This window comes from Pipra filicauda, unplaced genomic scaffold (assembly GCF_003945595.2).
Source record: "Pipra filicauda isolate LSUMZ 115617 unplaced genomic scaffold, ASM394559v2 scaffold19_size4547281_pilon, whole genome shotgun sequence".
Classification (NCBI taxonomy): Eukaryota; Metazoa; Chordata; class Aves; order Passeriformes; family Pipridae; genus Pipra; species Pipra filicauda.
Window position 1 is genome coordinate 3,793,037 of NW_024104309.1, and position 19,489 is coordinate 3,812,525.

General features: G+C 43.5%; 1 protein-coding gene across 9 annotated transcripts in view; it reads left to right on the top strand.

Moving 5' to 3' along the window:
* The window catches only part of NFIA (nuclear factor I A), a 406,215-nt gene that overhangs the window by 322,118 nt on the left and 64,608 nt on the right, over positions 1-19,489 (top strand). For all 9 annotated transcript variants that reach the window (XM_039380564.1, XM_027748733.2, XM_027748734.2 and 6 more), the window contains 2 exons: positions 8,343-8,460; positions 10,940-11,067. In XM_039380564.1, the coding sequence (XP_039236498.1) occupies positions 8,343-8,460; positions 10,940-11,067 (246 nt within the window). The remainder of the gene's footprint in view (positions 1-8,342; positions 8,461-10,939; positions 11,068-19,489) is intronic.

Below are 19,489 nucleotides of genomic sequence, written 5' to 3' on the forward strand. Positions count from 1 at the left end.
ATCATTCTATGATCTTTTGTCCAACTAGAGTGGGATAACTTGACGTTCAGCAATCATCAGTGCTCCAGGTGGACCACTCAGCTGTGGGCCCCTTTAAAATCTTAGGGTGTGCAACCAATCTCTTTAGCATCAAGAGTGATCAAAATGGTTCTCCTTGATGATAGAAATATTTGTTTGTGTACTGGCTCTGAGCACGTAGTTGAAGTCCTTCTGGGGCTGGAATCTGACTGGCACAAACCTAGCAGAGAATCTGTGGTTTTGAATCAGAACACAGAGTTTGTATAAGGATTTTCCTGTTTTATTTCCTCTTTTGGAAAGGCTTACACTGGCTAACACATTGGCTTTATATTAAAAATAGGATGCTACAAGGAAAGCATGGCAAGTGGGAGATACATGAATGCCAGAGTTATATGCTCTGGAGAGTGGCAGCGAGAGAAAAAGCTCGAAGAAGACATTTCTCCTAAGTTTTCTTCCCTGACAACTGGTGGGAATTTTGAGAGAAGGACAAAGTTAAGAGGACTTAGAAGTCAAGAGGAGCTGCTGAGTGCTCAGCACATTTGCAAATCAGTTCACTTACCGAAGTGCTTAACGAGGGGCTTTGGCATCTAACTCACTGTACTGAGTACACAGACTTGCTGGTACCTGCAGCCAGGGTGGACAGACCCAAGTTATCACCAGGCTTTGAACATCTCCGTGTTATGTCACTTTATTTCGGTGTGACAGCACAAGGCTTTTGAAGCCCAAAGGATTCACCCTCCCCCTCTGCAAGGCATCCCACTTCACCACAATCTTATCTGCGCTGTAGGAGCCCTGAACAGCAGAGCTGCCTCTGGACTCTGTCAGTCGTGCTCCATGTGTGCACTTTTTCTAGCTAGGAAAGTGCCCCACTCAGGGCTGGAGCCTTCCCAGCCAGCCCCAGCACCAGTCCCAGCCTCCCCCAGAGCTTGGCATTGACCTCGTGAGCATCATGTTTCATGCTTATTAATTTTCCCTGATACTTTATTGTAACTAAACTAAAACACTGGGTATCAAAATCCTAGCACTCAGCATGTTCTGCAAATTATGATCTGTGTCTGAAATGTTCCCTCTGTTTGCAGTTGAAGTGCACCACTTTCAAGGATGGGGCACCTGCATGCAGAAAGAATACAAACTTTATCATAAATAAGAAAAAAGGTGTTAGTGGGGGAAAATAAAGATATTCAGCTTTTATCTGTTCCAGACACAGGGGTTTGCACTGTTTTTCATGGGCTCTTTAATAATCCTGGGAGGTCAAGACCTCAGTTTTATATCCTGTCTACAAGCCAGCACCTCTACCAAAAATAGTGTCCCCAAAGCATATTGGGATATCACTTCAAAACTGACTCAGAGGGAAGAGTGCCAGCAACTGATTTAGCTACACTGCTTTTGATAGCACCCTGGATTTTCCTTGGAGATGCCCCAGACATGTACTGACCAGCCGTAACCTTGTTTACTTTATGAGGTCTGAGAAGCCCACAGCCTGACATGCCCTGGCTACCCAGTAGGATATGTTTAGTGTCAAGTCTAGCAGCAAATTCCCAGCAAACTCAGAATGAATTCACATGCTCATATTCAAAGAATTATTTAACATAACAGAGCAACAAAGTGATTGCTGCATATTTGCCTAAATTGGCAGACAAGGTCTTTTAAAGTTAATATAACCCTTGTTGGGTTGTCTACGTCTTCCTGTGTCCTGATTTGAGACCAATCTTCTTTCCAAAGAGGTCATCTTCATATATACCCACTGTCATTTTTTTTTCCAGCTTTCTTTTGAAAATATAATGCTTAAAATATTATTAATAAAATAATAAAATAATTTCCACCCAGTTTTAACTGGCCTGTGGCTACTGTTATGTAAAATTAATCTTACAAAATATTGTTCGTAGCAATTACGTGCTGGGTTTATTTAGTAAAGTTTGCAGAGGTCCACATTACAAGGAGTCTCAAGTAAGAGGCAGTTGTCTCCGTCATGCAAATTTGGGGAATGAATTAATCAAGCGAAAGGTCAGCTGTTACTGTTATCTGTCTTACCTATCAGTGCTGATCATCACACTTTCTGTACGCTATTGAACAAGTCTAGACTGTGTTGGTAACAGAAACTTGCTTTCTTCAGTCCTATAGATGCAGATTTTCTTTCAAAATGCTGCCCAGCTGCTGAGCCTTGCAGAACCCAGTAAAACAGAGAAAATAGATGTGCATCTGAAAAACAAAGACTCCTCTCCAGCCCATCTGATGTGGGTGTTGCAGATCATGCTGTCAGCTCTCCTGCATTATTAGCAGGCAGAGGGTGTGAGCGCGGCTCTAAGTGTTGTCTGTCACCCGAGATACTGAGGACACCCCTCTAGATAACAGAGACTTCATTCTTCCCTCACTGGAGAGGTCTGTGCTGGCAACAAAAGGCTCAGAGGCAGAAGCGTTGGAGATGTACGGGTCTGGGAACTGACAGCCAGCTGTTGGCCAAGTGAAACCTTCTCCTTTTCTCCCCTTGTTAGGAAAATATTCCACTGGCTGTGGGCAGCTATCTTCAGGGCACTGGAAAAGACCCTCTGCAGAAAGTGCTGGCAGAGGGGTGGCTGTGGTGCCAAGTGTACAGTCCCCTTCTCTTGGCAGGAGCTGGGAGGTCGTGGCAGGCTAGAGCAGGGAGAAAGACATGGGGAACACATTCCCCTCTTGGCTTTCAGTCCGCACCACGTGCTCTTGTACAGAGAGAGCTGCTGGGAAGATCTCCTCCCTTGGAGGTCCTTCAAGCAGCCAGATAAACTGCACTGCCCAGGATGTGAAGAAAGATTTAGGATTTATGAACATTCGCTAGAGCCAAATCAAACATATTTGTTTGGTGGTGTGTTATTTGTCAAAATGACATCATTCTTCGTGCTGATAAACAAGGGAATTCTGACTGCACCCTGGACTGAAAATGCCACGCGTTGAGGTTTAACGTGTTGGCTGTGTGCAGTGAGGAGCAAGTGGGGTGACTTTTAATCCTTCTAATGGGCCAGTGGCACCACAAGCACACAAATGTACCTGCAATTGCTTACTGCTCCTGTGTAAACACAGAGATGGTCCAGCTAATTATCCCTGAAACACTTACACTAATTCCACAGGTTAAGAGGTGCTTCTGTGGCCAAGACATTGTGGAAAGCTCAGGATCTTGCCACAGCAATGCCAGGCTTGGTTCATGACAGCTGTCAGGGTGGAGAAAGGGGCTGAAGCTGTCCTTGCGGTGAGGGCAAGAGCTGGGAATGAGAGTGATTGCCCGTGCTCCAGGCACAGAGTGTGGGTGTGACAGAGGTAGCACATCTTTCTCATGCTGCTCATCCAGCAGCAGCTGAAGCAAACTGCAGGGAAAGTCCTGTGAACCCCAGCATGTCCTGGGTGCCTGGGGCAAGATGTGAGGTGCCTGGCTCTTATTGTGGGTCTGGGCCAGGCAGGTGGATGCCTTCCCTGTAGCCCAGGAGAGGAGGAGAGGTTCTCCTCCTCCTCCTCACAGAGCACATGTGGGAGAGCTGGGTGTGATAAACCAGCTCTCTGAACAGCAGCCTGTATGTTTTCTGCTATACTAAGCATTACGCTAGTGAAGGCAGTTAAAGTCAGCAGCATGAAAATTAACATTTAAAAAGATACTCTATATTCCTTAGCAAAGCACTGCCATCCAAAACTCACTGTGTGGGCTTGGGTATGAGAGGGAGAAAAAAAGATTATAATAAAAAATAGACTGCAGGCATAGAGTGAACAGTTGCCGTGACCTTGCCTTTTGTATGCCATTACACAATTCAATGGCAGTCCACTCAAACCTTGCTCTCGATCAATATCCTATTAAAGCAGCACAAAAAGTCTCTATAAACTTAGTGGTTAGCTATGTTTATAAATGGAACTCAGCATAATTAGACGGTCAATAGCAGGCTGTACTTGTAATTTTAAAATGAACATCACACATTTCATATCTGTTGTATTCGGCAAGACCTCTTTGAATCTAATGATACAGTGTGGAGGAAACAAAGGCCCTTGGGAAAAAAAAAAGAAACCCAGCTCCCCTTTCCTCTCAGCAGCAGCACAGTGTGTTTCCCTTTGTTTATGGAGTCACAACACAGGAAAAAGTTTATTAGTCAAATGTCATGTTTCTCCCATTTAACCTTAAACACATTATCATTTCACTGCAGTGTTACACATGTAATGATCCTAGTCACATCCCAGCCCCTCTGTAAAAATAAATACATAAAAATGGAAAAAAAAGGAGAAACTAAATATTAAGGTGGCTAAAAGAAAGTGCCGTATTCCAAGGGAGACAAATGCCAACTTGGCTGGTTTTATTTAGTGGGTTTCCTGTTCTGTAATTCAATAAATTTTTCAAAATAAATATTCAAATTAGGTTAAGTCAGAGGGCTTTTTCTTAATTTCTCTCTTATTTTTCTTGACATTTGGGGTGAGGAACTGAGCTGACACACTGGCAGTGGAGGGAGCAGGCTGGCAGCAGGGAGATGCTGTCCTGCATCCCGGGAGTAGCACAGTGTGCAGGCAGAGGTACCCACCTTCCTCCTCCTCCTCCCCCTCCTTTTGTACAAACTACCTGCTCCTGCCCCTTCGAGCGTGTCCCATCTGCACAGGGAATTTTTTGTGATGCCAGCAGCTGAAATGGGAGCTGTGGGTTGCGTGCTGGGGGAAGAGGGATCCTTTCCCCTCACTCACCTGCAGCTCAGAGCTCTGGGTCAGGTGGCAACTTGATGCCAGTATGGAGGTGGAGAATTTTGTTTTGACTCACAACTGCAGTTTCTGACAACCTTTCCTGTTTGGGAGATGTTCCTGATCTGTCAGAAGGTCACTTTGCATTTCTTACAGGGGGAAATGGTGTGTTTTTAGTGTTGCTGCCTGGAGTTTGTGCAGGCTGCAGCATGGAAAAGCCTGTTGTGGTGGAGCGCAGCTCCCGATCATGCTGCTGCTTCGTGTGGGGCCAGAGCATGTTCCTGGGACACAGGGACAGGGATAGGGAGGTTGTGTGGTGGACTGTCAGATGCTACAATAAGAAGGTTTAATTTCAACAGAGTTTTGACACAATTTGCACCACTTTGATCCCTTTGCTTACGCTCCAGAGCTGCTGCCTTTGCTGGGAATCATAGAATCTTAGAATGGTTTGAGTTGGAAAGGACCTTACAGCTCATCTAGCTCCAACCCCCTACCATGGGCAGGGACACCTTCCACTATCCCAAGTTGCTCCAAACCCTGTCCAACCTGGCCTCGGACACTTCCAGGGATGGGACAGTCACAACTTCTCTGCACCACCAGTGCCAGGGCCTCACCACCCTCATAGGGAAGAATTTCTTCCTAGAAATCCTGCATATAAATGCAAGTGGCCCCTTCTCATCAGCTTTCTGACCTGTGAGAGGTGGGCAGTCCCCAAAGGCAGTGTGAAAAGCCATTTGGAGCAGGCTTGGGTGCCTCCTGGGTGGGCTGGCTGCTCCATGCCCACTCTTGTGGCACATTGCGCTGCAAAACACAGGGATGAGTAATGCAGGCAGGTGCCAGGCAGGGAGCTGCAACCAAATTCCATCTGGGAAGAGGAGTCAAAGACTCGACCCGACCTTCTGCCATGCAGATGAAAATCATTAACCCCTTCCTGACGATCTCAGGGTAGGCTCTACATGTCAGGGTAGCTCTGCACATCAGCACATGGGTGATTTACGATAGTATATAGGAGAACTGTGAACAAAGGTACAAATAACCTTTGCACCGAGTCTGTCCCTGACAGTAAGGCAGGAGAAGGGATTTTGGAACAGCTCAATCCTGTGCAACCTTTGCCATGGCACTTCTGTGGCCAGAGACCTTGAGCTGGTGGTGGCAGGGTGGTGGCTCCTGTGCAAGGACTGCCAAGGGGTTCAGGTCTTGGCCTCCACAGCCATGTCAGGTACTTTAACATCTGCTGGTGTATATTAGAGGTGGGTTTTGTTTTTTAATCCTCTGGTTGCAAACTGGCTCTTGAGTGTGGCAGGGTGTTTTGGCCAGTGACCAACAAAGCATCCTCCATGTTTGCTACCCCTGTGTGGTCAACCCTTTCTACTTTGCACTGAGTTTACACAGCATTAACAATACAATGTTCCTACCCCACCCCTGCTCTGGACACACATTCCATTTTCCTATAGGGCCAACTCAAGAAATACCCAGGATTTGGAGAGAGGACAATAAACACAGGTGGAGAGAAAGAAGAAAAGCATTACCCACATACCAGTTTTTCTTTCATATGTGTTTGGAATAAAACTGTTTCATAAATCTAGCAATGCCCAGAAAGAAACGGTGCTTTAATTTAGTACTTGGCTTTTTATATTCCTGTTTGGAAAACAGTATTCTTAACCTCTAAGTTTGGCTTTGGGAGTTAGAGGGTGCAGAGGAATTGCTCAGGAAAGGGTTTGCAGAGCACAGATCTGTTTGGCAAAGAAGTTGCTGAAAACTGTGGAGTAGATGCTGCAGAGAGTACCTTTATGATTGATTTCCATTCAAGTCAGACTGACTGCAGTGTGGTCATTTTTCTAACCCATAACTGCACACACTGCAGCAGCCTGCTATCTGCAGGGTGTCTGAATTATAGCAGTCCATGTCCCTGTTACCTTTTACACAAATTACTTACACCGGTTTCTTTTGTCATGCAAATTCATCAGTTTTACAGTCTCTTGTAGCTGCTGTCAGGAAACTGTTGCAGAAAGCACAAATTGATAAAATGAGTTAATTTTACTGTGCTTAATTTTTCTTTGTGTTAACACACCCTCTCATATACCCAGTGTGGAGGAAGCATATGATAGTTAAGAGAAGATATCAAAGGATTTGAGTGTTCTCGTCATAAATTACTTCCCAACTTAATTCCTTTTGATGATCATTCCAGATTTTCTCGAGTTTTAATGGTGTTGTGTATTTTCCGTCCCTATGCTTTTAAAAGTCCGTGGCTATCCAAGCTGTTCCCTTTCTGTCTCAATGACGTTCTTAAAAGATCCTTGCCAAACAACAACTAATTGTCTTGTGGGGATGATGAGGCAGCTGCAAAGCTACATTATTCCTCTGTCAAATTTGACATTGTGAGCTCCTTAAGACTTGGGGTGAAAAACTGGCCCTGCTACAGTCAATGGCAGCACTCCCAGCCCAGACATGTTAGCTGGGTGATAGGAGCTATCCTGTCTTCATTTCCTCACTCCTGCCCCATCAGACTGAAAGATTTTTTCATGTTTGAAAATGGGCCAGATTCTCAGACCAAAGATTCAACTTGGCTCAGCATCCTTGTGTGGCAGTGAGACTGCTTTGCCTTTGTGGCTGTGAATCAGGGCTCCCAGACAATACAGCCCAGGCCAAGCTTGTTCATTTTATTGTGCAGGACATCCTTTTTCAGATGGCTCTGAAATATTAGAGAAAATCATGATCCGTAATTGTCAGTTCCCAAAGATGTATTGTCCTGTAAATCGCACTGGAACGGCAACAGTGGACATGGTACCATTTGCTGTATAGTGGCATTTCTGCATGAAATCCATTCCCTGTTGACTTTAACATTAAACTGCTCTGTTCCTTGTCTGTTCACACAAGAATACTGCACATGGCTTGTGCCCGAAAACTTCAGGGTGTGCAGGAATTCATTGTGTTTAATGTAAAGCCAAAGCTCTAGGACAGAGAAATTGCAGGTATTCATATCCCTTACAATAAAACTTCAGTGAAGGATAAGGTGATGAGAGTTGAACACTGGAAGCTCTCTGCTGGATAAAACTTCTGGGGAGTCATATGTCTCTAGTTCTGATTTAACTGGAGAAGAGACCAGAGGAAAAATCAGATGCTCTCAGGCACAAAAGAACTCGGGTTTCTAAAATGATTTTGAAACTTCTGTGCTTGTGGATGTACATCATGTATACCCCAAAGGTCTTGAGGTGTGTATTTCCCTGCCTATGCTGCTTATAGATCCTGCCAAGCCCACGACAGGGATGATGCAGCCTGTCTGTAACCGTGCCAACAGATTCAATGTTGTCCTAAAAGCAACAAGTTTCATTAAATGTTAGATTGATATTAACAGAAAAGCAGTGCTTAAAGAAAGTAGTGCCATAATTGTTTAATTTTTTTATTAAAAAGAAGTAGCTTTGGAGGTATGCAAAGAAGAGTGTATGTCATGGAACATTGTATTCTTGATAAAATTTCCGTCTTCTTGATTGCAACGGCAGTTACCATTAGCATTTCCTAATTTCCATGTCCCACCTGTTCTTACCATGAAACTAAACACTCTCATGAGGAAGAAGAAAGTGATTTTGAAGTGCAATTTATACCATATTCACGTGACTTACTGACTGCAATCTCTTTTGTTTCCCCAGCACCGATAGCTGCAGGAACAGGCCCTAATTTCTCCCTCTCAGATTTGGAAAGTTCTTCATACTACAGCATGAGCCCAGGAGCAATGAGGAGGTCTTTACCTAGCACATCCTCTACCAGGTAATTTAATCTCTGCCTACTACCAGGTTCCTTGGAAACCCAGGCCAGCATCATTACTCATCTGGGAAAGTAACCATTAAATTCTTTGACAAGCTGTTTGGGGGCCTCACGATGTGGAGCTGTTTCAGATTCACAGAGTCGAATGTTCACCTGCATTGCTGTAAAGTTCTATTTACATGTAGAAATCTCAAAGAAAAACTGCTGCATTGGCTTGTGTAACTTCTGGCTTGTATCTATGTGTATCGGGAGAAGTTTCACTGGAACTGTTGCGTTTCAGTTGTGGCAGAAGAGAATTTGGAGAATATTGAGATGTGAGGAAAGTCTTAAGATAGACTTACATGTATTCTTTATTGCAAAAAGTGTTACCTGTGAGACTAACATCGTTTTAGGACCTTGGCCTATAAAGTGTTCTAGTTTTCATAAAGCATTTAGAAATTTGTGACTCAGCCTTTGGAAAACTGAATTGTTAATGCAGATGACTACCCAGGCTGATTTTGATTTTGGGTTAGATGTCAACTATCAAACAAGGATGTTTTTTATTTTTTACCTTTCCCTTTAATCATCCATGAGATTAGATTTATAAACAAGCCCAGTCACTCGAGTAGTCTTGAACATTATTAAGGAACCAGATTGATTTTTTTTCCCCACAGCCAAAATAGCTTACTTATTTCAAAGACATGACAAGAAAGTCTAACTCCAGCCCAATGTTCTTTTACATTTTTATCTCAGCCTGCAGTGCAACCAGCTTTGCAGTAAGCAAGTACACATGTAAAAAATCTCAGTAGTTTGAATATAGCTGTTGTTTTTATTTAAAAAATAATAATCTTTAACGAGAGGCTCTTAGCAATAACTTCTTACAGTTTACAGTGATTGGAAGAACATTCTACTTCTTACACTTAGTGTGCATGTTATGAAGCTTGGTGACTACAATTCCCATTACACATCAATTAAAAACTTGGTGCTGTTCCTTTTTTGCCTGTAAACTGTGTAGCCTACAGCACTCATCATTAGCACCATTCTCAGGTAGAATTTACTGGTGATTCCAGAAGCAAAAGTGAGGTTATTAATGTTACTTAAGAGCTCAGTTGTTGCTCCTCTATTCTTCTGCAAATAGCTACCACTGATAAGGAGCTAATTATAAACAGCATGGGTAGTTAATAACTTGGTAATATGTTTGTTTTCCTCTCATTAGGCTGTTCCCAGTCAGAAAAAAAAAATTCTTTAAATACACAGACTCAGCAGAATTATCAGGCAGTAATTATATTGTATGCACACAATTTCCCCTATTGACACATAACAATTCTCTAAATTAAGGAATGGCCAAACCTGCATTCCACACATACCGTAAGACTTATTCTTCCTGTTTCTCACCAACTGATTTTGCAAACCCGCCAGCTCCTACCTGTGCAGAGCTTCAGGTGGGGAGGCTGCAAGTTCTAAACCAATAGGAATTGCAGTGGAAGATTTTATGTCTGTTAAATATGTTCCCCCTACACAGAGGAGCCTGTTCTTGAATGCCTTAAGTCTTAATAGAATACAGATTTAGGGAAAAAAAGTGAACTGATCCAGCCTTGGAAAAGTACTTAGAAGAGAAATTCTCAGTAATGTCCCCATGCAGTCTGTACAACTCATTATGGAAAACAGAGCCAAGCTGAGTGTCTTTGGCTCCAGGATCCTCTCCCTGCGGAACTGCCGGAGCCAGTGGCCACCAGAGACCACTGAAAGGGCTCTTCTGTGTCCTGAGCCTTTGGCAAGGGAGGTGTGATATAGCACAGGGGATCCTTTAATGCTGACACTGGCCAGAGATACCTATTGGAGGCTTTCTGTGCTTGCTGGCACTCAGCTGCAGAGTCAAATGCTTATTCTTGTAGGATAACATGAACGTTTGAACCAAAAATGGATTCTTCCATCATTCACTTGTCTGTGTTTCTTCTTATGTGAAATGTGGATTAATTCAAAAGAATGAAAATAGAAGTTTGGACTGATAAACAGTTTGCTTTCAGAATAAGCTGTGAAAAAATCTGGCAGTTAAAATAAGTCTCGTGTGTCACCACCGTATTCATTCCAGTTACAAAAAACACACAATGCAAATTAAATTATTGCCTTTTCATTGACCTCTGTGTACTTTGAAAATATCCTACTTTTGGAGCTGTAAAAGCTTAAATGTCAAACTATCTTCTAGTTAAACTAGCACATGTTTAGGGGTTCAGTCTGGACACTGAAAGGTTGTTTTGTATCTCAGTGGAGTTTAGTCATTGGATAGGAAGCAAATCAGAAAAAAAAAGTGGATGCTGAGAGGTTGGGTGGGCAGGATGTCTCTGCAGGATTCACACCTTCCCCTTCCCAGGGCCTTAAATCCTCTATAGCTTCCATAACCAAGTTAATCTCAAGCAGGGCTAGCAAGGTATGCTCCAACAGAAGTACCACGGTTCCTTTTCCATACAGATATAGCCTTTATTCTGTGTTTTTGCTTTCTCAGCTCTACAAAACGTCTCAAGTCTGTGGAGGATGAGATGGACAGTCCTGGTGAGGAGCCGTTCTATACTAGCCAAGGGCGGTCTCCAGGCAGCGGCAGCCAGTCAAGTGGATGGCATGAAGTGGAGCCAGGTAAGCCACGGCTCTCCAGAGCCCGAGATCTTCATCTTCACTTGCTCTGTTTTGTTATCAGAATTCTGTGTAGACAGGTGATCAGTTCTAGACATCTTGTAACTTCTGGGAAACAGTCAGTCTAATGAAAATATGGTAGTGGTTTTATTGCTCCTGCAGCTGTGAATGTTTCTGTAGTGTGTCACTTCTGTGTTTTGGCCAAATATCTGAAGTATTTAAATAATGCAGCAAAAGATAGGCGGTCTTTTTTCTGTCAAAATGTCCAGATTCCGTTGTGGGGTAGCTTTTTCTAGCAAAAAGCAGTACCTGTCTGGGCTGTGCCCCATCAATTATGCTGCTTAAATAAATATCCCAAAACTTATATAAGGTAGAAGGACTTTTCAAGCATTATACAACACTTGAGCTCACTTAGTAATGACTTTTAAGAGACTTACAGAAGGAGTTGTTTTATTAATCTGTAATACTGTGAAGTGTGATTGGAGGCTTCATATCAAAATAGATATCACTGGGTGCTACACTTCAGAAGGTTGAGGAAGCAGCTCTTCGGTCTCTCTTCTCAGTTAATTTTTGTGTGTGATCTTTCTTGTTGATCATTTTTTTGGGTTGTTATGTTACATACTTAACTGTCCATTGATCACTTATCCTGAGATCATCTGGGTGTTTAATACTATTGGAAATATTTTTTCTGGGTCAGTGCTACATGCATAGGTGAAGTTAATGCCTCAGTGTTGCTTACAGCTAAATAATCAAATATTTATTGCCAATGAAAATATCAGAAGTCCTATTTGTTAGAGGAAGGCAAGCAGTGCCTTCATCTCCAGCCTCCCAGGGTTTGAGAAGGTCCTCTATAAATGCAAAAGATCTTTCGCAATAGGTATTTTTTGTCTTTCTTGTTTGTTTGGATTTAAAATAGTTTGGGTTTGGTTTGTTTGGAAACAACACATGCTTGTTCAGGGCACTGTGTATAATGAACTATACAGCACAGAAAAGTAAATTCGACCTGAACAGCATCAAAATCAGTTCTGTGGGCACTTGGCCAGCCACCTATATCCTTCATCATGTAGGAAACATACCCACAGCTTTCTCTGGAGACCCTGTCAAACAGCTGTCCTTTACAGCATGCCCAGAAAGTCACCAAATTTGGGCTATTCCAGACTGGGAGGGGACTGATTCCTGTGCCTGGGAGCCCTTGGAGGATCCCCTGCCAGCTGCCCTCTCTGCTCTAATGAGGAGGAGCCAGCTTGTGGGCCCTTATTGACTGCAGATGTGGCACTTTGGCAGGAGGAGAGGGTGGACCTGCAGGCAGACAAGTGCCAGGCTCCCCGTGACTGCCTTGCCACTGCCGTCCCCAGGGCTCTGGTGTTTGCAGTGAGGTGTCCTGCTCTGTAGGCACCAGAGGCTGTTTCCTCCATCAGCTCCAGGCTCCAGATGATGTAAGGCAGAGCTTCACCTTGTACTAAACCGGTCTGCTCATGGAGCGGCAAAAACACACACCAAAGCTCAGTGCACAGTGAAAGGGAGAGATCACAACCTCCTGTGCAGGCACAGATGGCTAAAAGCTGAGTGGGTCACTGCTTCTACATCATTGTCAGACGGGGGAACAGCTCCCTCCAAAGTTTGGGGTACTCTTTGTTAATGACAAATGTTCTCCATTTGTGCAACAGCCAGAGGTTGGCTATTAATTTTGCTGTCACCTCTGGTGGTTTTCCCCACATGTGGTCATTACCTCTGGCTCATCCAAGTCCTGGCTAGATGGTGGCACTGAGCTGCTGAGCTAAGCAAGAGAAGTGCCTAAAACCTTACACCTCCGAAGCACCTCCACCACCTTGGCTCCATTGGGTGCCCACTGTGAAGAAGCGCAGCTACCCATGTCAAACTTCCTGAGGTGCTCAGAAAGGCAAGAACAAGTCAGAGGAGAGAAGGTTCTTCCTTCCTGATGACCTTCCTCACTATTATAGAAAAATCCCAGATTCTGCTTAGTCCTGCCTGTAAAATGGCAGACAATCACCTTGCAGCATCAGGGACTCTAGCCAGGTACCAACTCGATATAGCTCAGATTCACCAAGCCATCTATCACTGTCACAGCTATGAAGAAAAAGAGCTTTATCCTGCCCATGTGGGATGCACTTCCAAGCCACCCTTGTGCTATATCCACACAGCCCCCCCCCAGTGCTTCTGCCATGGCTTTCCAGCAGCCTGTCCTCTGAATTCATTGCCTCAGCTTCTCTGTAAAACAGGGTCACTGCAAGAGCACGGCTGACAGAGAGATTACCTGAAGAGCCACAGCTCATCGGTGGTGAAGGACAAAACAGTACTGAAGTGTCCTTCCATGCCAGGGCAGCGGTGGTGTGTCACTGGCATGAGGTCTCCCCCAAGGGACACATCCTGCTGTGGTCTGTGCACAGACATCACACCTGCGTCTGATACTAACGTGTGACCCTTTGTGTTTCACACAGGTATTTCATCTCCAGAAGTGTAAAATGTTTTATGAGTCTTCAGTGGGGCATCTGCCTAGAAAATAAATTGGTCCTCTAAAAGCTGTACAAGTGATGTTAACATTCCCTATTACCCAGTGGCTCGCCGCGACATTCCTCTCTGAGAGGGAGCTTTGGAGTCTGGACCTGTTTCAGATCTATCCTTTCTGATGTCTTTATTTACAGAAAAAGGCCTTGCCATTTATTTAATCTACAATCAAAATGGTGGCACAGTTTTAACATGGAATAATCTCTGAGCTTCAGTGGTTTGGGTTTTTTCTCAGTGAAATTCACAGTAGAAGTTTGAAGACTAAGCCCATCTTTTTGTTTGACTTGGCATTTCTTCCATGCAATTCATTTTATGCTGCATGGTATAACACAGGTATCAGCAGTGCAGAATGAAGCGGGTTCAGAAGACAGGCTGAAGTTTTAACCTGTGCTGGCAGAGTAGTGTAAGCCAGGTTTCCAAACTCCATAATTAAACCCTGTTCTTTGGGTTACTGGCCAAACAACAGGAGGAGGAAATCAGATCAAGAAAAGGAAGCTTAGACTTGTCTGTGGGATGGCTGCTCTGGCTGGGAAGGAAAGTTCAGAGAGGAGCCAGCAGCCAACCTCCCAGCCCAGTAGGATCCACACCAAAGATAATAATATATCCTTTGGCTTTATTGCCTCTGAGTAGATTGCTTCCTCACAGGAGATTTAGATTTATGCAGAGATAGCTTCTTGGCCTATATGCCTTGACAGGTTTATGGGAGCGAGAGGATGAATATTCTGTGTCTGTGTGTTGCATTTGCTTAATTTTGAGGTGTGCACATGAGAAAGAGGGGAGATTCAGACACAGGAGCAGGTGTGAAGCATCCGCGTGCTCATGGCACAGAGACTGCGAGAGGGTGGTAGTAAAGGATGTTGCCTGGGACAGTGCAGGAAAATTAGGGGGAAATAGGAGAAATGCACTTGAAAGACAGCAAAACATAGAAGAGAAAGGAAAAATGAGAAAACAGTTACAGACCATACAGAAGGGAAAAAGAACAAATGCCAGGAAAACAAAGATTTGACTTCCTAGAAAGGAAATATGAAATGGAATATGTAAACTCCTCTTAGAGCACTCCAGGCAGAGGGTTATTTACCGCCAGCCGTGACTAGTCGCTCTACATCTGTCTCCATTTTTTTCTCTTGAACAAATTCCCTTTTTGGATACTTTCTCCCTGCTTTGCTTCCCTGTGATTGCCCCTGTAAGTGGTCTTTGGAGGGCAGGCTGTATACTCAGAACATATGTGCAAACTGGCAGGAGAACAGAAGAGGACAAAACCACTCTGTGTGCTATTTAGATTAGGCAGTGGATGCTTCCCCTGTGCCTACTCTTGGGTCCCTGCTGTGTGCAGGATACAGGCTGCACCTATTGTCCATCCACAGCCCTTCGTCTGAGCTTTCACATGCTCTGCTTCGAGCACCCGGACATCTGTCTCATGTGAAAACTTTGCTGGGTGTAGATCCCACATGCCTCACCCACCTGGTTGTAGATTCTGTGTGCTTCACCCACTAGCAGCACTACCTTTCCATTTGTGGCATTTCAGTCTTATAACAATGAGCAAAGACTCAGCCTTGTGTTTTTACATCCAGATACTTCTTGCAACCAAGGATGCAGCACTCTCCTTATACGTCAGATGTGACAGCCAAAGCAAAATTCAACATTAATTCCATGTTGCTTGTACTGTACTCCTTGAGTCTCACATCCATTTACCTGCATTCGAAAGCTCCTGGGGAGCTCTCCGGCCTAAAAAGGCTGGAGTCTGCCAGAAAAGATGAATTTCCTTTCACAATAGGAAGGCTTAGGAAGTAAAACAAAGCAGACATGTAGTAAATTACTTCTGCTTTTCAAATACCTTTTGTAGTATCCTCCTTACCATTACTTTATCTCAGCACTTTCAGTACATAACTCTTATTAACTGAGAAGAAGGGCAAGAGAGGATAAAGATGATGTTAGCAAGAAAATAAGGCAACATCACACTGGCTTTGAACTCCTGCACAAAGCTGGCCTGTGTTCAGTTCTGTGGCAGCTCTGCTTGGAATGGAGGTAAGCCGTAATTACAGGTATACAATTTTTAATTCCATATTAAGAGAAGATTGAGTTAATGTATATCTGTATTCCACTTATGCATTTTTTTTAATGCATTCTCTTGATCCAGTCCAGAAGTAATGTTCACATTGTGCTCCGTCAGTCATTTTGTGAAGCATATGGATGGTGTTTGCCAATTCTGCTCCCATTGTGTTTCTACAGCATGGCATGGAAAAAAGTTTAAGATGCAAATTCAGAGTATCCTGTTGGTTTCTTTACTTAGATCTTCTACTTGTTTCTTTACTTAGATCTTCTAATTGTATTCTTAAATCTTCTACTTGTGTTTCCACAAGGTAGTTTAGTCCCTAGAGGACAGTAATCTTGAGGAAAGGTACAAGTTTGTATTCCTTGCACCTCTTGAGATACCTGAAGGGACAATAAGCTCTGCTTTGGTTGTGGTCTTGACCAGCTTGATTTGCAAAATGGCTGAAGCTCTGTAGTCCTTCTTCCACTGAAAGACTGATGGGGCTGTTCATGTCCTGGTCATCCACCTCCCCTTGCCTCAACTCCATCCTGGCTGTTCTCCCATCGTGCTCTGCTGGGCTTTTGTGTGTCTTCACCTTGAAAACCTCAGGAACCAAATGAGACTTTCAGTGCAAAAACATTAAGGAATCAGTAATACCACTTGCAATGAATGTCTGAAAGAGAAAATCACAGTTTCAGAGGCTTATGACATTGATAATTTTATATGAACCTGCAGTAAGCTTGAGAGCTTCCCGTTAGACTGCTGGACACGTCTTCAGTAGTAACGATGCTATTAAAGTCAGCATCATGATTGCTCGTTAAACCACTTGGGCTACTGCTGCTTGTTCTCATGCCAGCATCTATGGGTCTGTCTGAAAACAGGTTCTGAGGAATTTCTATGCAACCAAGGAGCTGAGATCTTATTTTGGAGTATTTCTCTTGCAGTGGCAGTGACCCCTAACTTAATGGTGCCGTGCCTCTCCCCACTGCTGTGGAACAACCACATGCAGGCAACCAGTCCAAACTCTTGTTTCAATAATGCTTTTCTTAAATCTGGCAGGGGCTTTCTTCTCAGCACGCAAGAAAACTTCTTCATATTTACTAAGAAACTTTTTATTTATGCTATATGCATTAGAAAGACTCATTCAGGCATAGCTCAGATGACCACAAGAGTTTGTTTTCGAAGTCTGTTTGGAATTATATCTTGGAAATTCGAGAGAAAGTGGTATAAGGGAGATCCTAGATTGTGTTCTTTATGCGTTCTTTATGCCCTAAACACAGTTGTTGCCTGGCACTGCCTAGAAGATAAAATATGTGTAGTGTGTCCCAGCATCACTGATGAAGAGTGTGTCTGATCTGTCCTCAGGCAAAAGGTCTATGGGCTCATCAAAGGACTTGATGCCATGCACTAACTCAGAGCCCAGAGAAGTTTCCAATGATTGTGCTACATTACTGCCAATGATTCAAGGGACTGACTGCAGAAAATATGATGAAAAACATGAGAACCATGTATTATACAAAATAAGGAATAGAAAAATAATCCCTTTTTACTGGGAAAACATTCAGCTTCAGACCTGCAGTATTCAGTATCAAATAATTCTCTGGCACTACTTTGCAGTGACTTGCTATAGTGGGCAGTTTTCACTGGATTGTTACTAGACACAGGCATTTCATGATCTCTATTAATTTCCTTGAACTAAACTATTTGAATACTCATGGACCTATTGAAGAAAGACAAAACCTAGGAAACATCACTTTTCCTTAGACCCGAGGAGGTCTACACTCAGGATCCCTGCCAATGATACTTAGTATTTCCCAGATGTGACATTGTCTTGCCCTCCAATTGTCAGTGTGTAAACTAAGGCAGCACACTCCCAGAGCCATTCCAATCTTACCTGCCTTGTGCAGCAGCTTCATTACACACCTCAGCACATCTACCAGCAGGCACCAGGGCTATTTTTTTTCCTCCATTGAACTTAATGTCTTAAGACAGTGGGAACGTTTCACACAGAATGGGTTGGGTTGAAATGGACCACAGTGGGGTCATCTGGTCCAACCTCCCTGCTCAAGCAGGGTCATCCCAGAGCACATGGTAAAGGATTGTGTCCAGTCTTGAATATCTCCAGTGAGGGAGATTCTTCACCCTCTCTAGGCAATCTGTTCCAGTGCTCAGTCACTGCACAATACAGAAGTTCTTCCCCCTGTTCAGGAGGAACTTCATGCTTCCGTTACTGGTACATGGAGTTAAACATGGGCTCATGTGCATGCAACTGCCTAAAAATCTGGCTCCAAGTGAATAGGTAGATGCTTGAAGTGAAACGTGTGATGGGAACATACTTCAAGGAACTCCAGCATCTGTAGAATACAGAGCTTTTCTGAAATGTCTTTTTTCATAGAGTCCATGTGTTCCCGTATCCCTGCTCTCTGGATTACAGTATCCCATCAAAACACAAGCTGCCCAGTGGTTTTCAAGAACATAAGATTTTTCTTTTCTTCTAAGAGCAATAACACTTATCAACTTTTACTGAAATACCATATCAGCTCCTTGTCACTGGCAGTCTACAGTTCCTGCCGCTAAAAGTTTAATGCATTTACAGGAGCACTTAGGCATCAAGACTTTGATATCACAATCTGTTAGTCACAGGTGCTACATGATAGGTTTGTGTTAGCACATTATAGATCTTTTATCAGATACTGCACAAAATGTGTGTGTTTCTCTGCCAGGCAATCAGAATCAGGCTGCTGCATAGCTGATGAGTTACTCACCAATATAAGTTGTTGTTTATTTTAAACAGAACTTTTCCAGAACTGCACCTCAATGGATAACTTAAACTCTAATTGGTCAAGGCCAGCAAAGACCAATAGCTTAATGGAGCCAGGAAAAATGCAGCAGGTCCATAGTGGTGCTTTAAGCATTGTCAGTCTTTTGCCATGGCATTCGTCAAGACAAATGATTAACACTGCTCATTTGCCATAACAGACAGAATCACTTTGACAGCAAATTACCACTGGATCAATAGCTCAGCTTTTCTTTGGCAATTCATGTAGTAGCATGAGACCTGTGACAACATGCCATGCTGCTGGCATTGCTGCTTCAAAGTCATGGAAGGAAGTTAGAGGTGGGGTAAAGAACTATTGATTGAAAAAGTTCAGATTGAAAAGTTCTAGATGTTTTCACATCCCTCCAAGGCTTTTTTTTTTTCCAGATGCTGGACAACACAACAAGCTTGGCCCTCAAATTCAGTCTAAACTGTACTTTCCATTTTTAATAAAATTAGTAATCCCATGCAAGTGTTAGAGCACATGCCTCAGCTTTGCTGTAATCCCCTGAGGAAAACATCCCTTCAGTATGGTCCCGGAGAAGTCGGTCGGTCAGTCAGTGTTGTGGCTTTGCTTCTCACATCCAGTTCCAGATGTCAGGAAATGCATCATTTAAAAATGACTATGGAGCTGTAGGAGTTCTGAGTTAAAAATGCAGAAAGAATTTTACTTCAGTTATCAAATTAAAGTTGTTTTTGACTGGCCTGGTCCTAGCATCACCCATACACAGTTTTCTCTGACTGAGTTAAAAGCAGATCTCCTGTGTCACAGTGTAAGATCACCTGAGCTATTTCTGTCTTCACACACAATTAGCATCACCTGCATCATTTTTCAGATTGATAGGAAACATTTAATGCATGGAAACTATTTTCTGACAAAGGCTGGAACAATGCTTCCTGATGACAACAGGATTCCTGGAATGGGAGTGCTGTATTGCTCATCCATGGACTTAAAAGTTCTTCAGACATTTTACTGGCAGAGCTGTGTTCTACTACCCATTCTGCTGGAAGTAGAATCATAGAATCCCAGAGTGGTTTGGATTCTAAGG